Consider the following 22,867-nt stretch of genomic DNA (forward strand, 5'->3'; position numbering starts at 1 on the left):
GCAAAAGTTATTATTTATTATGACATAAAATAATTATATATTTAAATTTAATATTCATATTGTATATCAATTTATCCTTGTAATGGAAAATGAAATTGGTTGGTAACAAATATCTGTCTCAGTGAGATTGGGTATTAAAGAGTCGAGTTGTATATGTTTATGGTTAGATAATTGACTTGTCAAAATCTAGTTGTGGGATACATAGCATCTATTCATTTAATGTTTATTGGCAGACTTTTTATTTTCAGCGTAATTTGTTAGTGGCTGTCCTAACTGTATTTATAGCCTTCATGCAAATGCACCACAAATGGCGCTCTAGAGCCTTCGATCTTCCCTTTTCAGTTGCATATCCATCGCTCCCGATGTAGCTAGATTGAATGTTCCATATCATCTGTATGATCTCAAAGTACTTGGCGTTCACACCTCATTTACTCCACAATCCTCTCAGCTAGCTATGGAAAACCACCTTGCTATCTGACTCCATCGTGCTTAGTTTTTGATGATGCTCCTTGGTCTCTCCCACATCTATACTCTCCTTACCCACCTGGAGAATCATTCTCACTGCCTTTGCAACTATGCACTCCCCTTCCTCGTCCTCCACCCTGCTATCATGGTTCGTGAGAGTGGACGTGTGAAGTGTGGAAGTGGTGGACGGGGTTGCAAGATAGCCCCTCATGTTGCAGGTTTTCATGAGGACTTTGTTTTTTTTACCCATACATACCAATGAGCATTCGATGTAGCGGGAATTCTCTGGAAGTCGATGAAAGGATGCGCTTTGGCGATGGTCAATGGGCCTTCACAAATTTACTTGCGAGGCACTTATGAAAGCAAAAACATGCCAAGGATGCTACCTTGTTGAAGGTAGCGAAGGCCAATGCTTAGATTAGCCTCCTCCGCCAGTCGTTGTGTTAACTATCCTATTAGTTTGGTATCTCCTTCTCTCCACTCCTGCTTTGCCACTTCTCATCCAACTCCCAAGTCAGTAATGGCTCCATTTCCATTTCGCCAAACTCTCCCCCCCCCCCCCGCGCCCCCCCCCCCCCCCCCCCCCCCCTTTGTCTAGATAGATGATGCTTAGCAACATGGTCAAGTGAGTGGGGTCCTCCGGCTCAACAATCTCAGCAACATGGTGCAAATTTGGCTCAACAACATAAGGTCTGACTCAACAAGTTTCAAGTCGTTATGCTTGTCTCATTGTCGAGCAACTGTCGAATGATGCTGCGGCTCAAGGGTAGACTAGCAATACGCCTCGTGGCTCTTGGACCTCCAGAGGCAAGAAAATTGTTTAATTTGTCCTTCTTAATATCTCCTATGCTAAACTCCCATGAAAGCCATCAAAATAAGTTTTGTGTTTTGCTCAACAATTGTGTTTGCCACCTTCTCTCCCCTACATTCACAATTTTGGTCAACAAAGTTGTTTGCTACTATGTTTTTTTGGACTCCTAGTTCCATTCAAGGACTTTTTAGTTTCCCATAATGAACTTACATCCCTATATCTCTTTGAATTATATACATCATTTTTATTCTTGATTTACTAAAAAATAAATATATATCAATATATAATAATTATTAATATGTATATATTAAAAATGAACAATCATTCTTAACCTATACAAAACAACAAAAACTAACCCAATAACAATAAATGACCATGAAATAAAAATAAACTACCAATAAAATTCAAACCACCAAACTTTAACAACTATATTAATGGGAAATGGAACTTATTTGAATAATATATTATTTTATCTATTTAATGTGTAATTCCTTATTATATAGCTTATATTTAACCTATTTATAATAATTTGTAATTATTATTAAAACATATATTAATTTAAAAATAAATAATTAAAAATATTATATATATAACCAAAAAAAATAATATGCATGAAAAAACTATAAAAGCCAGAATAATATCTATGAAAACCCAATAAAAACTAGCTATCAATAAAAATCAAACTATTAAATTCTTAACAACTAAATTATTTGAAAAGAAACTTATTTCTATATTATATATTTTTTAATACATTCAATTTGAAATAAATACATTCAATTTGAAATTCCTTGTTATATAGTTTATATAGGTAATTGTATAATAAATATTAAACATTTTAGTAGGATATTTATTTCTATATTATATGTTTACTATATAGGTAATTGTATAATAAATATTAAACATTTTAGTAGGACATTTATTTCTATATTATATGTTTTTGATATATTCAATTTGAAATTCCTTATTATATAATTTATATAAGTAATTGTATAATAAATATTAATCATTTTACAAAGACAAGGTTTTTAATACATTCAATTTGAAATTCTTTATTATATAGTTTACGTACGTAATTGCATAATAAATATTAGATATTTTACCATAAATTACTGATTGATTTATTAATTTTTTTAGTAAAATAGAAATATTATGATATTTGATAAATAAGAAAAATAAACACTCATATAATTATTGATTTACTATATAATAATTATATTGTTATAATATTTTTTTCAATTATTTTTTACAAAATTTTAATAAAAAATTATTAAATTTGTTAATACTTCTATATATTTTTATATATTTAAAAACACATTTTAAATAACAAAAATTACTATTTAATAAAATTTCACCCAAAAATTAAAAAATAAAATTAATAAACTATATCATAAATATTCACCATTAAAAAATGGCTCGCAATACGTCGATGAATGTACAACACTTCTTCGTTCTCCTTATATATTACCTTTCAATTTGGTAAGAAATGAAAAATATAGATTAACTATTTTTTAATATATTTATAAAATAAAATATTTTATATTTACAATTCTATAGTAAATGCAAACCATTTTGAAAGTATATCAATTTCTTTTAATTCTCCTTTAGCTATATTTTTTTTAAAGTAAAGGTATATGCAAATGTTTTTCATTTTGAATCACAATTTTCAATATGTTACAATTTGGTATGCCTATATATATAACGACGTATAGATGAACGCTTTCCCCATTTTTAGAGATATTAATATTTTCTTATGAAGTATTTGTTTACTAGTTATTGTAAAGAATTTAGGCACAGTGGATGGCAAGGTGCTAGCATGTGACATATGATAAAATATGATTATGATTATTTGATAATTGAGCACTTTATAATTATATGATTGATGTAGTTATATGTATTTTAATTCTCTCTCTATATAACCTTTTAAAGTTTGGTATGTATGCTACTAAATTACATATGAAAACACATTATATATTAGAGAAAGCTTTTGATTTTAATTTGTTATGAGATAAACTTTACTAGCTATACATTAATATTGATTTTGTCTACTAAAACTATTCAAAATTATAATAGAAATCGTAAAATTACTAAATATTAAATTTACAATAACTATATAACATATATTATTAATTAATTGATATACTGAAAATTAAATTAAACATAGTAATAGCATGACAATTTCTTTAAAATAGTTATCCACCTAAATGGTTACAGGTGGATTGATATATTCCTCTATGTAAGTAAAATCCGCATTCACTAAAATGTGCACCATTATTATCAACAGACAATCCCACTTCCTCATTTTCCTTTGTGTCTCATCTAGGTAGAGAAAAATTTCTTATTTCTATTTAGGTCACTCCACTAAGACCTTTCTCATTGTGATTTTCCTAAAGATGTTTCCGACTATAATTTTATCAACAAAAAGTTTCATATCCTAATCCTTCTCTCGGTCAAATATTTTGGATCTGAATGCCTGAATGATTCCGCTCTTCCAACTTACATCAATTGTGAAATATTCCAAATTCGTGAGCAAGAACTTACTATTCCTTTTGTTCCTTGTCATCCTCCTTTTCCATTACCAATCGAGGTGCATGTACATATTAATGATCAAGTTATGAAATCTTAAAATAAAAACATTGAGCCATTCATTCAACCTCCCTCCACTTCTCATGATCCACATCTTATTAAGGAAAACTTGGAATTGTTTATTAATCACATGGAGCTTAATATGAAAGTTGATCCCTTAATTTTTCAATACCATATTAACGTACATAAGTCCAACATTGAATTTGTTTCAAATGTAAATTTGGCTGCCTCTAAGATACTTTAAAATATTTACCACTTATCTCTCGGTATTCCCTATTTCGTACTTCGCTTGTTTGACCTACTTCAACTTTTAATGATGTTCAACCCACTGTTTGAAGTGGTGATCAATAACAAGGTAGTTCTATCTCAGATGTCAAGGAATAAAGTTTTGGAGATATGTTCAAACTTTTTTCCCTCTTTTAGAACATTGATCTTATATTCTTAGCTAATCATGAATCAGACAATCTTCATAACATGTCAAAACACTTTGAACCCTGCATTGAAGTTGAGATTTCAAATAACCATATTCATGAGATTTTTGTTTCCATTAACACATATGGTGGTTAATATAAAACTATATCAAATGAAATATTTTATTCTTCTAAGGCCTTGGGTTTGCAAGGTATTGATTCAAGATCTATTTCTTATAGTTTACAATCTCATTTTTTAATTGGGATGCTCTTTTAATTCAAAATAATCCTAAATCTCCTCTAATTCATACATCTCTCGATTCCTAATATGAAGTGCTAAGTTGTTATGTTTTGGAATATTTTGTAAATCCATGTCAATCAGAAGGCTATAATAACATGCCTTTATTTGATCATTATATTGGTGAAGACTGTGAAGATTCAATTAGTTTTCAACTTGATTTAGTTACAATTGACATCTCATCTCCCATGTTTTTCCATCTTTATTCATCTTTGATATACTATTCAATGCACCTAGATATGTTGAATACGTTTGGAACACTAACAACCCCTTTAGATTCACCATTTCTTTATTTAGCTGAGCATGGTTGCAATAAAGTACAAGATGGTATGATCTTGCAATCAGGGAATGAAAAAGTTGGATCTCCTTCTCATGGTCTATTCAACTATAAATCTTTTATAAATCAGGAGGAAGATGTTCCAACTCTAAGAAATTGTGTGAATTCTCTCATCAATATGTTTAAATGCTCTATACATCAAGATTCCAATACGCCTCATCTTAAATATGATCAAACGAGCGGAAAAAAAAAAAAAATGTTTTCATTGATACATATGATGATAGTGGTGTGTGTCTACCTGTTGATTTTTCTAAGCCACCCAGATTTGATGATCCACCATAAAAAAGTTCAAAGACCTGAGAGGAAGTTGAGCCACTTCATCCCATGTTGATGGTTATGTCAATTTATAGCAATTCTCTTGATTTCTCTGAAATTAGTTGGATCCAAATTTTCACGCAGAGATATTTCTTTAACATTCATCGACTTGTTATAAGTCAAATATTAAGGGAATTTCAATATGAATCCCTTGTATTATACCAAGGATTGGAAAACACATATTTCGTGGATCCTTTTCGTTTCAAAACTTGTCATTCTGATTATCAAGATAAAAATCATTTTGGGTTGGAGGATCTCTTTTTATTAAACTCTTTCATAATTGATCTTCTCATATTTTTTGTGCATATCATGAAGTTTATCATATTTTTGGCACAATGTCTCTTGTTGAGTGTTACAAAATTCTTGGATCATTCAGTTGACCAAAACCCTTGTGCTGTTACAAGAACTACGTTTATTTTGGCACATCTTTCCAATCTTTTGGCATCTCAGTATCCTGATTAGTTTCCTGGATTTACGATGCCAACAATTTTTTGAATGACCTAAGATTTCATACTTTTGGTTTTCCATGGAATTGGATACAAAGGGAACCAATAGAGAATCAACAAACTCATTTTCTAACTAGGCAATCTTATCATAATATTGGTGTTAACACCTATTACGTAGGCAATCAATTTCTCACTAAGGTTTCTGAGGATAATTGTCTTCAACCAGTTCATTTTTTTAAGTCCATTGATTTATTTGATTCACTTTTTCTTTGTTCATATGTTTCTCAAATAGTTGAGCCACTTCAGTGTGAGCTTATGGTTATGTCAGATACTCACCATCTTGAAAAGATTTTTTAGTAATATAAGATTGAATTTCTTTCAGAAGATTCTCTTTATGATTCAAATGATTTGATTGAAATTTCATTCTCTCAAGAATTTCAAGGATTTCAAATCTTTTGTTATGAGTATCAGGATCCAATTGCTAAGTGGTTAGAGCAGTCTTACTTGGAGATCTCCCATGCTAATTATGAGTTTTGTTCTTTTGCGATGTTTTCTAATAAAGATAACACAAAAGTAGGTACATTCATAACACACTTTCTAGGTGTGTTTTTTTATGGTTTTAAGTGAAAAGGTAAAGTTGTGAAATAGTTAGAATTTGATCCTATGACATATATTTCCAGAATTTACCAAAACCTTCATATCATTTTGCAAGTTTTTGAAGTTTTTATCCTTTCTTTTGCACAACGATTTATACTATTTTTAATTGTTTTCATATTTGTTTTTGCAGGTCAGGAACTATAATGATTACATTGGAAATATCATTACACTTACCCTTGACCTTCAAGTTGGTTAAGTTAGGTGTAGGTCTAGCTACATTATAATTTCATTTTAATTCCCCTTGCACATTTATGCTCCATTCCATCCCTTTACACTTTCTTGTGTTTTCTTATTATTTTCTCACATGATGCTTTCATTTCAACATCCATTTTCTTTGTACTTTTGGTCTTCTTTTATTGTTTTCACTTTTATGTTTTGCTTAATAATATTTTCATGAAATATTCTCCTTTGGCTCAAAAGGCAATGTGGAAAAACTTGAAAAGGGAAATTGTGATGACAAACAAAGCTTGGATAATCTGTTACAGGTCTCTTCTCTATGTTGGGTTTATATATCTTTAAAGTCAATGATGTATGAATGGAAAATTTGATTAGTTCCATATGGAAAGCCTTTGGTCAAACTATGGATCCCGTATATTTATTTAAATCTTCCATTTTTCCTCATCCTTATATTAAATGGTGTCTTGAACTGTCGAATCAATCGAGTAGAGAAGGGAAAGGAGAAAAACGTTCAATGAGCATATAATTTTAGTCACCTTTCAAATCCCTGAAACAATGAACCAACCTCTTCTTCTCTAAATAAATTGAGATCCCTCTTACACCATCAAAATAAATAATTTCCATTACACATTCTATTAATAACTAAATAGAAAGGTGAAGAAGAGAAATACTTCCTCCAGAAAGAGGTGAAGCAAGAAGTCACTGGCAGCAAAGAAATGCATTTGATTCCTTGAGGTGATTTCACTGTGGTACTCACCAAACTCGTTGGCAATGACAAATCCCAGGGAATGTGATTTAATGCTCGATATGCTTATTATCCTTCTCCTCTATTGAAAAAATTGAGGTATGACTATTATTATGTTAATGTGTTTGAAGTTGAGAAATGAAAATAAGAGATTATATAAGTGGGGAAGAAAATGTGATCTATATGGTGAACGAATACTTCCTGAAATAATTATTCCTTTCACTTAAAGGTCAAGCCTAGACAAACAAGTTAGAGTTCCACTAGTGTGTCGCCAAGTGTCGACGTTTCAATCAACACACTCCAAAATTTTGCCTACACTTGAAGTTTGGAGCCACTAAGGATCTTAGGATTTGTAATTCCATTTGTATAATAGTCTCTTCATGGTCATTTGATTATTGTAAATTTTTTAAAGCACCTTCTTTGATCATAAATGTCAAAATCACTTTCTCACACATGCTAAGTCCTTGATGAGTGCATAGAAACACGCATTTTATGCAAGCTTTAATAAGCATAGCACTATGCATCTAGAAAAACATTGAGTGATGTTTAACCTATGTCAATAGTCAGTTTGCACTTCCATTGATATTCTCTCCCACGTTTATTCCAATTTCACTTGTATTTCAATGAGTTATCATAATTTTCTCTTTTGTGCACCTTTCCTTTCACAAGTGTTGCTTTCATGTTCGTGACTATCACCTTTGATTTATTTCACTTTAACAAGTGTCATTTTCATATTATGTTCACTCTGACATATGTCTCTTTCAAGGTCATTCACATATGTAAGTGTCATTTTCATGTTTTTCTTACTGTCATATGTTTCACTTTTGTTTCTTTTCACTATTGTATGCATCACACTTTTTCACATCACTAGAGATAGTCATAGCATTCTCTTGTACATTATAAGAATACATGTTATATGCATCCCTACAACTTACTGCACCTTTTCATCACATTCTATACATTTGTCCCAACTTGTGATCTAAGTGTCGTAATGTGTCATTTCAACTATTGCACTTAGAAATAAGTGTCGCTTTGCTATCATTTGAAGGTGTGATTGCTATCTATGTTTAATCTGTATCCCTATGGATTGTATTGATGGATTTCATGTGTGTGATCCATGATTGAGTCACATTCAAATTAATTTCTCTCTCTTACTCTATTGGTCTCACAATTGGCCATTTTGGAGCTCTTCTTTGTCCTTCTTCCTAATGCAAGTTCTGAATAATTGAACCCCCTCCTAGGTGATGAGCATACCTTATTCATAAGAATTATTCATGAGCTCTCTTCCTCCTACAATTGTGAACTGAGCCTTTCCTAAGCTCGTCTCCTATGGTTGCACATTTACAACCTTCAAAGCATAGTCACCTAGCCCATCTTGCTTGTATTGACTCACCGCATTAAGTTTTGACAACCTAAAACTCGTATAGTATATGAAGAACTTTTAGTGACCCTCTACAAAATAAAATTGTGCCATACAAGGTCTCTCCCCTCTCATAGTACATGAAGCCTCTCCCTAGTAAAAGTGACTTGATATTTGTTACTTTCCTTAGTCAACTACATAATCTCCTCTTCTCGTGAGCCTTCCTAGATGTATAGCGCATCTTAAGTGAACAATCAACCAGTGTTGAAAAAAATGCATGAACTAGAAATTTGTCCCTTTAAAATTTGAGTTAAGAAGAAAAAGGACCCTTTGAGCACACTTCGGATGAACAAGGACCCTTTAAGTGAACTTTGCAAGAACAAGGACCCTTTGATTTCACTTAGGAAGGAAAAGGACATTCTCTCCCTTTAAAAGCGCACTTCTAGAAAATAAGGTGCACTACAAGAAAATAAGGATGCTTTGTCCTTTCAAAAGCACATGCCAGGAAGAAAAGGACCTTTTGAGTGCACTTTGGGAAAAAAGGGACTGTTTTTCCCTTGAAAAGCACATAGAGAACATCAAGCAATAGTTGGGCATACTTGTACAATATCATCATGCCCTGCACCCTCACTGAACCTCTCTTGCACATGGTGCACTACCAAGAAAAAACGGTTTCTCCTTGTCTATTGTGACTGCACCTTGCACTCAAGTTGTCTCTCTCTCCCCTTGAGCACATTGTGTACTTTTAGTAGACAATGGGGTTATCCCTTGCTCACTTTCCAGATCAGCTGCACCTTCAATATCTCTTACTCCTTTGACCCTTACACATGGTGTATTTGTATTCAACAAGTTAATCATATTGTCCCTTTCACTTTCCCACTATGTTTGATCTATAAGAACCCCTTCTCTGTAGTACATGGCTTGGTAATAGTGAATAGTGGTGTTCCCTTAAGCCATTGTTGAGTTGAACTATGCTTTCCTTATCAAGCCTTCCTTTTTAGCTTTCACATAGGCCTATCATAAGTAGCTTCTCCAATGAGAAAGTAGGGATATAATATATGGTCTTTCAGACTAGTCTTTCATTTTCATGTGTAAAATTTAGTGATAGGTGTACCATCTCAATGTGATGAGATAATGCTCAAGGGATAAAAATATAGGGTGCTCATCTGGAAATACTTTATAGAGAAATACTAGTGAAAATTTTTAGTGAGGTTTACCTCACTTTACTAGCAGAATTCTGGCTGATCTAGCACAAGACTTGCTAACCTTGTTATTTTTGCATTAGCTCTATGTCAACCCTGCGTCACCTTCTCTACCTTCTGTCTTAGCATTCCCATCTATTTCGGCAGTTCCCACTAGTTCCAACAGTCCTGACAATTTTGGATTCTATGTGATAGACAACTTTCTATCTCTTCGCCAAGGCTACGTGGGCCCAGACTGACCTAGCCTCATCTCTCCCAGCTAGTGCATTGCCTCTCTGCAATCTATCTCCACGTCTCTGTCAGTATTCTCCAGAAATTCCTTCTCACAGATTCTATCTTCCCCTATGTTGCCAGATCTCCCGAATCGATTTTCCTCCTGAGAACTTCTCACATTAGAAAATTGATTTCCTCAATATCTTTGTGTATGTTTCCAAATGAACCCCAAGCCTCCATTTTATACTTTTCTTGTTGACTCTTCAATGGTTGATATTAAGTATATAATTAATAGCTATTATTAAACCATGAAGTGATCCGCCTTTTCCATAATTCTCCCCCATATTTTGATTAAATACCCATTAATATTTTAATTTCCCTAAGTTTAGACATAAAAACTCCATTAAAAATAATAATTATTTTAACAAAATACAATCTAGGTAGAATTTCACCAAATAGTTTTTGGGTTCTTTATAACTCATGTGCCTTAGCTTATCAGCCAATTTTCAAGTCTACAACACTTCCGATGTTGCCAAAAAATAACACTTTAGCTTCGCGAGGAAAGTTCTCTCGCAACAATGTCCACCTGCATGCTGCTTTGTTTCTGAAGAACCTCCTTTCTTCACTACTTCTGCCACCAATGTTGTGCTATTTTTGCTAATATATTGCTTCCCATGACACTACCATTGACACTATTTCATATGTACTACAAATCCCTCTCATATGATGCATATGATATGCTGCTGGAACTTCCACTACTAACATTGCATTTGTATTGCAAATTAGTTGCTCAGAGAAGAAACTGAGAAACATCCAAAATTAGCTGAACTTAACTTTGTTCAACATAATATAGTGAATGTTGGAATCTGATTGCTATTGATTCTGACCCTCTCAATATTCTATGCTACTACTGACTCCTGCACTGTGCCCACTGCACTGTTGCCAACCTTGCTATGTGTTGATCAGTCTTTGGTCCCCAGCTACTCCATCTATCCTCCAAACACTTGACTACATCATATGACACTAAGTCCATCTCGCTAGTACTGAATCTCGGGTTCCTGTAGCAAGGAATTGATCCAAGGGGTGTACTCCTCAACGATCCTGCCCACATGTAGTCGTCCTGAATACAACTCAATATTGCCCCATATCATACCTGGAGATGCATGGGAACTCACGGAAAACTCATCCTCGTTAATATTTACTAAAGCAGCCCTATCATCATGTTTCTCATCCTTGTCCTTTTTCTTCAAAGTACATTGGGATGCATAGTTGCCTAACTTTCCACAATTGAAACAACTAACCTTCGAAATGTCCTTGTCTTGCTTCAACTTCTGCTGTCCCTAAAATGCCAGAGCTGCATTCCCCTCTTCCTCCTTCGTCTTTGTGCCACTCCCACTGCTTCCATTGAGGTTGACCTTCACTAGGTCCATCCTTGAATCCTCCTGTTGAAGAGGTGCCTACATGTCCCCACATGAAGGTAGTTTTTCTCTTCCCAATATGCCTTGGACAAAAAATTTCCATTCATTCGAGACTCCATTCAAGGTTATCCTGATCATCATGGTTGGCTGAGGAGTGGACCCCACTATAGCAACATGGTCTCTAGTGTCCTGAAGACGTTGAAGATAGAGGCTTACCCTTTCTCCCTTCTACATCAAAGTCCGCTGCAACTTCTTCTCTAAATACATCTTCTACTGTTTGGAAGAGCCTTTATATAGTGAAGACAAGGATTCACACATCTCTTCGGTTGTATCTTATCCCTGCAATTGTGAGAGCACATGATCTCGAACTCCATATAAAATTAGCCCTTATGCCTTTCCCTTCTTGGCCTTGTACTTCTTCGTTTGATCGTTGTCAGCATGAACAACTACAACACTTTTGATGTGGGCCTTGAGATTGTATTCTTCTAGAAAAACTAAGGTTTTGGTCTTCCATATGACATAGATCGAAGCTCCTTCCAACCTCTCATGATCTCTGGAGACCATGTGATGCCACCTCACCCAACTATCGAACTCACTCCTCTAGTCACTTCTTAGCAGTGTTGTGCTGCTCAACAAGTGATAAATTCAAACTTTCTGGAGGAAAGTTCTCTGAGGAGAAAATTCCTCTTCTACATGTTTGTGTTGTTTCCTAGGGGATTTCTACCTTGGTAGAAACTATGACCTTCAATCACTGAGATGAGGTTGTGCTTCACTCCCTTTATCTCTATAAATTCATGAACTAGAAATCGTACCTCTCTGTCGTCTCACTCAAACAGAGATTTCCTCGAATCTTCTTCCAGGAAAGGACTATGCAATCACTTCAGGGGGATTTGAATTTTTTCCAAGTTCAACTTTTGAACTCACTACTCAACACTAGATATTCTCTTCCTATTTCAAAATCAATCCTCTGATACCATGTGAAAATTCATACACTGAAGGAACCCCTAATACAGAAAATTTGAATCTACTTCACCTACTTGATTTTTAAATCACATTCATCAAGTTCTTCTTCTGAATACTGAAGGAAATAACTTCTGTAGCCTACACTAATTAAATATTTGATATCATGAAACAAAAAATAGAGCAATGAGCAAGATACATAGGAAAAAATTATTTTGGACACAATAGTCCCCAAAAAATGTAATGCGTGAAAAACGGTGCAGTGGTTTTGAGGGTTTATTATTATGTACGAAAAATATCTGAATACAAATCTAGGATTCTCATCTAGCAATCCTTTACAAAGAACATACTAGAAAAAAATATGAGTTTTACCTCACTTCACCCAGCAGAATTCTGGCTGATCTGGCACAAGACTGGCTGAATGTGGCTATTTTTACGTTGGATCTATGTCAGTCCTGCATTACCTTCTCTTCCCTCTGTGTTAGCTCTGTCGTCAGTTCCAGTAGTTCTTGGAAGTTCCGAAAATTCCCCATAGTTTTGGTAGTTCCCAACAATTCCAATTATTCCAGCAGTTTTGGATTCTGCATGATAGAAAACTTTCTAGCTCTATGTTAAGGCTACGTGGGCCTAGACTGACCCAGCCTCAGCTTTCCCAGCTATTATTCTACCTCACTGGAAGCTCTCTCCACCTCTTTGTAAATATTCTCCAGAAATTCCTCCTCTCAGACTCTCTCTAACCCTATGTTGCAAGATCTCCCCAATCAATTTTCCTCGTGAGACCTTCTCACCTTAGAAAATCAATTTCCTCAAACTCTCTGTGTGTGTTTCCAAATTAACCCCAAGCGTTCATTTTATACTTTTCATGTTGAGTCTTCAACGGCCGAGATTAAGTCTCTAATAAACGACTAAGATTAAAGCATGACTTCATCCACTGTCTAGATCATTCTCACCCATATTTTGATTAATACCCATTAGTATTTTAATTTCCATAAGTTTATAATTAGGAACATATTGATGGCGTTGGACAAGCCAACATGTCAGGGGATCTCCCCAGTAAGAAGTCCCAATTAGACCTAAGTCTGTTTGGTGTAGGAGTGTCAGCAATGGGTTGAACAGTAATGCCTTGACCACGGTGTCACACAAATGAAAGTAATATGTCCCCATTGGTAGCAAGGGTGTGACAACTATAGTAAGTCAAGGAAGATGGATGAGAGGTTCTATCACACTAAGGGTTAGGTGAGTGCACCGCTTGGAAACTTGTAATAGTACACGACTTGGAAGGGAACACATGAGTGAAGATGTATCACAAGTCAGAAAGAAATTTAGCAAGAACTTCAAAGTGATGGTTAAACCAACAACACATTTCAGAAATATTCATGCATACTTATACAAAATAGTCCATACGTGCACGTGTAGGGAAACAAATACATATGTCATTCAGAATAAACAAGATAGCTGGAATACAATACGACATATGCATGAAATTTGCTAGCTCTATTATATTGAGAAGTGTAAGTTCCAGTCATATAATACATCCATGTCCAACCACTAGTTTTTATAACGGAGCATTACAGCCAGAACCGCCTACTCCTCCAAAGACATATACTAGCTTTGCATAGTGCAGAAGCCAAGATGCGTTACAATACTGTCCAAGATTTCTCTACGATACTCCTACCAAAGCTTGGCTGACCAAAAGCCTCTATAATGAGTTATGAGGTATTATTTATAGCAAAGGGTGGGGTGGCCCTTGACATTTCCTTTTTGATAGTTCATCTACCCTCATGACTCTTCATCTACTCTATGATTGTTACATCCAACTATTAACACTTGAACTTACACTTGACAAGATGTTACATACAATATGCACATGTACCCATGTGAGATAAAATGGCTTGTGCAAGCCATGAAAGACATCACTATAACTCGGACATTTGTGGTGAGACCAACTCTTTGACATGCTTGTGATGTTCGATGGTGGAAAAATGATGCCAATCTTATTCTTTCCTGATGGTGACCGTGTGCTCAATGGTGACAACTTGATGAAGTGAACTCTTGCCTCCATTGCATCTTGGTACACTGATATGGCTCTGTTGTCCAACTAATCTTATAGCATGTGCTCAGTTGTCCTAGGTATGACCGAAGCAGAAACATGTTGATGCATAGTGTCTGTGTTGATCTCCAAGCATGTGATGGTGGTTGTGTGCATAAACTTGTCAAAATACATGTTCATCTATAGTTGGACTTGCTTCTTGTCTTTCGCCTCGGTGAGTGTGCCAAATGGGTGGGATCACATCTATGTGCATAATGACGAGCATGATGCTAAATTCCCTTGCATGTGATGAAAAACACTACTTACCTTGTCTACTCTATGCTAGCTGTTGGGATGGATCTATAACTTATATGGGCGCAGTTTCATCCATATGTGGATGTTTCTCCCCCTGTTGTACCTATTCATGCTACAACTCATTCTCGTAATTATGCATCTCCTGTTATTCCTTGATTTGCTACTTCATCACATGCAACTCCTTCTTTATTTCATTATTTTCCTTCGCATGATCTTCATGTCGCGTCTTCACCTCATAGCCTCAATATCCAAAGTTGACCTCATCATGAGTGGATTGCATTGAACTTGCAACTTTTCTCTGCCTCTATGTTGTCAACAACATTCCTCTTGCATTCGTTGCATGCATGTGTGTTGCCTTCTACTGATGCTGATGGTGTTGCTCGCTGTGATGCTTTTGACATTGATCTTGATACCCTTTTCCATGAAAAACTTGATGTCTCCATGGATAACCATGGTCATAGACACTTGGTTGACTAGATCCCCAGTTGCGCTCTTAGTAGTGTCTTTGACTCCGCCCTCCTAAAGGTCATTATACTTGTGTTTCTAAGAGACAGACGAACACCTGTGATGTCGAGAGACATAACAACACTCACGGCAAGAAATTGGTCAGTCAAAAACCAAAAAAAACTTAATGAGTAACTTGGAACATACCTGTGTGATTGATCATGAAGGTTGCACAATTTCCATTGGGAGGTCAAGGGAATGACCACCAAAATTACGCAAGGCACAATCTGGGTTGTCAGGAGGACGACTGACAACCAGAACTGTGCAATGCACTTTTCATCCTAGCCTCCTAAGGACTGAAATGGTGCAATGCAAAATTTCACTCTGTAGTGACATGTAACTAGCAAACTACATTACATAGTTTCTGGGGCCAGCAAGATACTGCCTCCAAGAATTATGCAATGTAAGCCTAAATTTCAGTGTTGGGCTAGACTTGCACAATTTCTGGAGGGAAGGGAGAGCCTCCGCTTCAAGAAATGTGCAGCGCTAGCCGAGTAGGGCACAGTCTAGGCCAAGGAAGTCGAGACTAGCTGACGGGAGACTGAAAAACATGAGAAGTCTGTATGCATGGTGAGATGAGTGCAAACAAGAGTGAATGATCATTCATGAAAAAAACAAGTGCAAGATTTATAAAATAGGAAAGCATGCATGTGTGTGAAGCGAGTTGCCGTAATGATTACTATCCATGCAAAATAGCCTCATGCATGCGATAGCAATGAGATGTGAACAAAAACTAAAAAGGTGCTTCTATAATCTAACATACATCAAAATGAAAACATGTGCTCACTAAAAACAAGTAGACAACACTCACAAAAGGTGAAATAGAAAAAGAGACAGAAACACAATGCAAGACATGAATGGCGGGCTTACCCCAAGACATCTGAGCTGAATGTGTCGATGACTCCTAGATGCAATGTGGGATGTCATAACTATAAGGATGATGTGAGCAATGAGCTATATAGCATCTACTTCATGAATTTTGATAAAATCGAGGTAGTGATGTGCATGCCACAAATCTAGGAAACTCGACAATTGGCAGGAGGTTTCAGAAATGATCCTTGCATGTAACCTCCAGGTACTAAAAATATATCACTAAATCAAGGGATGCCTTTGCATCTTTCCCTGGGAGAAGCAATCCATGTATGCAAATTAGTTTTACTCGATCCCAGAGGGAACCGGTCAACCCAACTGCACATGCATCAGGCTGCTCAGGTGACGAGAAAAATGTGCACTTCTAGGAGGGAGTTGGGTTGGCTTCCAAGAGGGATTGCACAATTTCTAGGAAGAGTAGTTGGTTGCTACCTAGAATTGTGCAATTTGTGTGCTGAGCAGCCCTACTGGGAGGATTTGCACAATTTTCTAAAAGAAAAGTGACAAGTAGATTTTTGCAATTCTGGAGCCCAACAGGCTGCTAGACAGAATTACACAATTTCTGGAGGCAAGGCTAGTTGCCCTCTATAATTGCACAATTTCTTGAGGAAGTTGCTCAGCTTGTAGCTCGACCAAGCCTAGACAAACAACATGTGAGGGGAATGCAACAAACTTTGATGGAAATGCTCTCATTCTGCAAGAAAATCATTGAAGCTTGTGTACTTGATAAGGCAATACATGCTTCTGTGAGTGGTTGGTAGGGGGGCTCCAAAACGAAGCCAAGGCAAAATTCTGAAGGGTGTTTGTAGCCGCTACAATAGAAATCCATTAAAAATAATTTTTTTTTTTAATTAAATACAATATGGTTGGAATTTCACCAAACAATTTATGGGCTCTTTATAACTTATGTGCCTTAGCCTCTCCATAAATTTTCAAGGCTATAACACTACTGATGCTACCAAAAAATAATAAGGATGAGCAAAGAAGTAGATGATTCATGGATATGAAGTACAAAAGAGGCGTCTCATGGATATTGAAGATAAAGCACCAAGAAGAACCACTTGGCGTTCCCTCATCATCATGAAGTCCAAATCATCATTGTGAAATTTGTGATTTATGCAAGTGTCATCTCAATTTCAAACATGTCCTTGTGTCAAGTCACATCATGTGGAATGTAATGATGTCATTATCAAAAGGAGAAGGTTAGAAACTTATGGAAGTCCAAGAGTCATATGTGGCATATGAAAAGTCACATATTCATATATGGATAAAATAGTTAAATAAAAGTTAAAGAGTCATTAGGAAAAGGCCAAAAGTCACTTAAATAAGTCCAAAAGTCATTTAAAAGTTTAAGAGTTGTTTTCAATTCCAAAGGACACCTTCGAAGTCAAATATTCATGAGGCTAATTCAAGACTCAATGGAGAGATGAAATGCCATTCCTCTTTTTATAAAAGAAACCCCATAACTCAAGCAAATGAATTTTTGGATGTTTAACATTTGGAGAGCTAGTCTTGGCTGCCCTTACTTGGCACAAGAGAGAAGAATACTATTCCTGTGAGAAGAAAGAAGTGGCTGGATGTTCCTTTAGTGGAACTAGTGCCTCACAATTGCAACTTTTCACTTGGATATTTCATCTAATATTGAATCTCATAGAGATAACATACTTTCATTCATGTATCGTGGATTTCTTGAGACTATTCTTTGGATGTTTGTAGTATATGTTGTATTTATATTTACTAAGGAAAATGAACTATTTCATTGTCTTTGATAGTTATATTATTTAACATATGTTGCATTTGTTTCCATGAATCATTGTTATCTTGTCAAATAATTTGTAGGTTAAAGAATGAATCTTTCATTGCTCTCATGTGCCTCCTTTTGGATAGTGTTATTACTTCCTTCCACAAACTCATTCTTGTCACCCTATTGTGAAGGCCTCCTTTTACACATTATAATTTGTGTTATACATGTCAACTTACTTTCTTGTTCAAGGTTCATGTATATAATATCTTATGTTATTCATTGAAACGAAGGCGAACCTTTGTGTTATGGTGGCCAAGCTGATACTTCAGATGGAGCTTATATTCCAAACAATGTGAGGTCTAATTGGGACTTCACATCACATTGACACCTTGTATGTTGGATATATCTAACACAGTAAACTTATATCAAGATCACTTATAATTTATTGATAATTATCAACTAGAGTGGAAGGGCATTTTGGAATTACACACTTCTTTGGTAGGATGTCATTTAGTGTTCTTAAAGACATACCATAGGATCAAGATATATTTTTTTTGGGAAGGTTTTAAAAAAGACGTGTAAACGTTTCTAGCTAAATGTGTAGTATGCTAATTGAATAATGGAGAGAAAATAAAGATCCTAGGAATCCTTCAGCCTTTGATCATGCCAAGGTAGTGCTGGGTCGAAGTTTCAATGAGCCCTTTTATAGGTTTACTAAATATGAAGAAATGAGTGTTATTATGGTAGTGGAAGATTGAATGACAAAGTAAGTCCATTTTTGTCTATTTCTCAACATTTTAAATTAAATACCATGACAGAAGCATTCAAGGAGAAAATCCAAAAGCTACATGGAGTATCCAAGATAATTGTATGTGATAGAGATCCAATTTTTACTGGAAACTTTTGGATTGAAAAATTTTCTTGTTTGCGTACTCAATTGTGTCACAACTAATCTTACCTAATCTTACCATCTTCAATCCAATGGGAAAATTAAGATTGTGAATAATTTTTTAGAAGAATTTTTACATATACTTGCATCTAATAAACACACACAATGGGTGAAATGGTTTATTTTGGTAGATTGGTGGTGAAACACATCCTTACATACTTCATTAAAAACATAATCATTTATAACACTTTATGAATATCATCCCCCATCCATCACATTAACCTTGAAACAAACTATAAATGCTCAAGCAATAGAGAACTAGATACAACACCAAAAGGAGGTTCTCAAATTGTTGAATGATGACGTCTTTGTAGCAAAAAAAAGCAAAAAACAACATGCAGAACAACATTGCAGTGAAATGGAATTTAAAGTGCAGGATTGGGTTTTTGTGAGGCTACAACAACATAAATATATGTCCCTCCACCAACAAAAGATGAAAATAAAATAGCATCCAGGTATTATGTCGCTTAAAAGGTGTTCCAAAGGATTGTAATTATTGCTTACAAATTAAGGTGTCTTACATATTCACATGTACATGGAGTACTCCATTTTCCTTTCTTAAGAAGCTAATCAATGACAATATCAAAGTCCAAACTATTTTACCAAATATTAATGAACTGAAAATCATACTAGAACTAGAGACAGTCCTAGAAATGAGGAATATGCTACTAAGAAATCAAGAAATTAGTAAGTACCTCTTCAAATCGAAGAGCCTAGTAATCGAAGAAGTGACATGGAAATATGAGTGGTTCATGTAGAAACACACACAGATAGTCAAGTGTTGACGAAAACACTTGTTTGAAGGGGAGGGGCATATTAAGCCCCATATAAAACCCACGTTAACCATAAAACCCCCTGCTAAGACCTAGATAATGAGTGATTATAGTTTTGTTGCTATAAAGTTATGTAGGCTACAATGTTTTAAGGTCCCATTTTATTATACTTGTACCCCTTGTTTCCTATACATATACTTCAGAGACCTAGTCTTAAGATTATAAAACCTTGGGTTGTACTTCGCATTAATTGTTAAAGAAGTTCCCCATTTAAAGAGGATTGTAATTATTTCTTTCCTATAAATTTTAACATGAATCAAAGGTCCCAAGGAAAAGGTACATGATTCATAGCCCACAAACGGGGTTGTACATGCCAATTCAAGCTACATCCATGTGATTAAAGTGGTTTAGAGTCTCAACACCGACCATGCTATCCGTACTCTTCAAAGGAAAAGTTTGAACATGATGGATGAAGGTTGTGAAATATCATTCAAATATACTCTAGTTTGCGATAATCATTATTCACATGCACCACCCAATATCCTCTTTTTTCAAGAATGAATTTGTTCTTGAGATATTAATGGATGTGGTAGTTTTCTTACCATACCAAATATATCTTCCCCCTTCCTTTTCATAGTCACAGATCCTATTTTACTTGGAATGGACATGACAAGTCCCCAAGACTAAACCATGACAAGTCCCCAAGACTAAACTAAGAGTGTAGGAAATACACTAACTAACTAGAAATAGTTACATTCAAGTTAAAAACTAAGAGGTGATTTGTGCATATGGATAGTAAATATCATGTTCGATTAGAGGAACCAAATTTGGGAGACCTGAGAATGAATTCTTAGAGTCAACTCATAGTTTGCTTCATTTCTACTAGCTACCGAAAAAGTGGCCATGATTTATAGGTTTAAGCTTCATTGCCAACTCTCTTCATTTTGTGACACCAAAAATCCTAGATTTTAATCATGTAGCACAAATTGATGATATAATTTCCTTAATAACTTGTTTTAATATCTTACATTTAAATTTTGATAATTCTTCCTAAATATTTTAAGATCCCAAGCACGCTTTATAAATAATACACTTATATGAGTTTATGGATGTACTTTATAGGATTTCGATATAGAAGAACATGTAGGACTCAAATCGTTTTGAATTATTTAGGAGAAACCTAAACTTAAAGCTTTCAATATAATATGCCACGGCTTAGGATAGACTTTGCCAATGAATGTTGAGAAAAATATTGATTTAGTTTAGGAGTTCTTAGTAGTCCAGGAAAGAAAATTTTAAATATATTTTATTTGGGAAAGTAGAAACTTGATCTATATGTACTATTAGAAATGTCTTTTTAGGAGTTTAATTTACAATTTAAAAGTTAAAATATATATATTGAAAAAATCAGGTTTCATCTTTTCCAACAACTCAAACCTTTTATACAAACCTCGTTAATGTGAACATTTGATATCAAGATATTGTTTGTACTCTTTTTAAACATTTCTTTTATAAAAACATTACGGATGATATCAAAAATCATTATCTTCTTTTGGATTGTTATAATGACCAATTTTAAAGCTAAATATAAAATCCTCATTAATCTTACTTTGATCATTATAATAGGCATTATTATCCTATATAATATTATCTTATATATAAAATTGTTTTTATCAAGTTAGGCTAAACATTTGTTTATTCAAGTAAGAAAAATAACCCGTTTTTGAATATTTTAAAATAGTACTTATTATATTTCAAAATTTATATCGCAGTTACTTTTAATAGAATAATATATATGTTTTTAGTTGATGTTTACAAAGGCTTTCCTTTATCAAACCATGAAACGTACGTATAATCAATTTAATGATTGTATTGTTAAAATTAAGTAATGTGTATGCATGTCAAAATAGTCCATTCAGCGTTTAATGATTCCAATAAAATGTTATTTATATGTTAAAAAAAGAAATGTCAGTTTAAGTCGTTGTCTAAATAAAAATAACCGATACGAAAATTTGCATTCTTTTACATTTTTGGAGATTTTTTCTTCCTCTCTACGCAAACCATTTTTTATATCTTTACCAGTGTAGAAAGGTTGAAATTCATTAGTTTAAACTTATCAGTAAGTATAGTATACAGAAACGTTAAATAAATCAAATATCCCTGGACAATTTGTTCAGGGATATTTTTAAAAGCAGTTATGTTAATTAGTGTGCATATGAAGGCGAAATCCTAAAATAGGAGTTGTTATAGAGAATGGGCTAAACAAAAGATTATGAACGATAACATTAGGATACAGATTGACAGAAAACCTTAATATAAATGCAGTTGTTTATAATGCGATTTTTGGAAGTTTTTTTGTAGGTTTTTTTTGGTTAAAATCGACAGCAATTTATTGGAATCGCAAGTTTGATAGCTAGTTTTTGCACAATCAAAGTGTCCCAGGGATTTTTCAGGGTGCTGAATCCAAATATGCAATTAAAAAACAATTTTAACTGCAACAAATCAAGATTTAACCTCAATTTCTTCTACCAGATTCTGTCACCAAAATCTCTAAAAAAAAATCGCATTATAAACAAATCCAATATAAATGTTATGATAAGAATGGCTGAACAAATTCCTTTTATAATTACAATTTCTTTTACATATACAAAGTCGAAAACTTTCGTCTTACGTTAATTCAACGACATTCCAAAATTTACAGGATGATACAGATCTCTACACAGCTCCTGCTTCTGCTTTCATTTTGCAGACACAGATGTTGGCATTGCGATAAACGTCGGCTGTTCATCCCCGGCCATGATCACAATTACCTTTTCCTCCATATTATCTGAATAGTCTGGCGCAGAATTCCTCGTCATCTCATTCATTCCGCCACTATTAAGAGTTGATTCAATGACTGGCCGTGATGGATCAACATCACGAGAGTCCTTTCCGAAGGAGCAAACCAAATCGCTTAAAGCAAAGACTATCAAAAACATAATGAAAATCGCACCGCCCAACACATATGGAAGCGGTGTCTTCCACAGTGAGGATGTGGTCACAACATAAGGGGTTGTAATATTTCTCATACCGATTGTGCCCTTCACAACCTGGTTACTAATTCAATTTGCTTTTTGTGTTTACAGAAATGCCACTGAGATCTATATAACTGACACTTAAATTAAAACGTAAAGGGTTTCACTATTCCCACACAATACTCCGAAAGACAAATTCGCCACCGCCATATTTGTGAACTGCGAATACGTGGCACGCAATATATTGTTGGGATCTGCAAAAGTGATACCAA

General features: G+C 34.6%; 1 protein-coding gene across 1 annotated transcript; it reads right to left on the bottom strand.

The window, feature by feature from the left end:
- Positions 1 to 22,319: 22,319 nt before the first annotated feature.
- On the bottom strand, positions 22,320 to 22,649 carry LOC149145434 (protein GLUTAMINE DUMPER 5-like). The gene has a single exon (XM_089452448.1). The coding sequence runs from the start codon at positions 22,647 to 22,649 to the stop codon at positions 22,320 to 22,322; it is 330 nt and encodes a 109-aa protein (XP_089308574.1).
- Positions 22,650 to 22,867: the final 218 nt, after the last annotated feature.

This window comes from Pinus tabuliformis, chromosome X (assembly GCF_031772625.1).
Source record: "Pinus tabuliformis cultivar Carrire ecotype Pingquan chromosome X, CPIR1, whole genome shotgun sequence".
NCBI lineage: Eukaryota > Viridiplantae > Streptophyta > Pinopsida > Pinales > Pinaceae > Pinus > Pinus tabuliformis.

Bases quoted from the DNA above. Each gene is read 5' to 3' on its own strand.
- LOC149145434 (XM_089452448.1), bottom strand. From the start codon at position 22,649: ATGAGAAATATTACAACCCCTTATGTTGTGACCACATCCTCACTGTGG.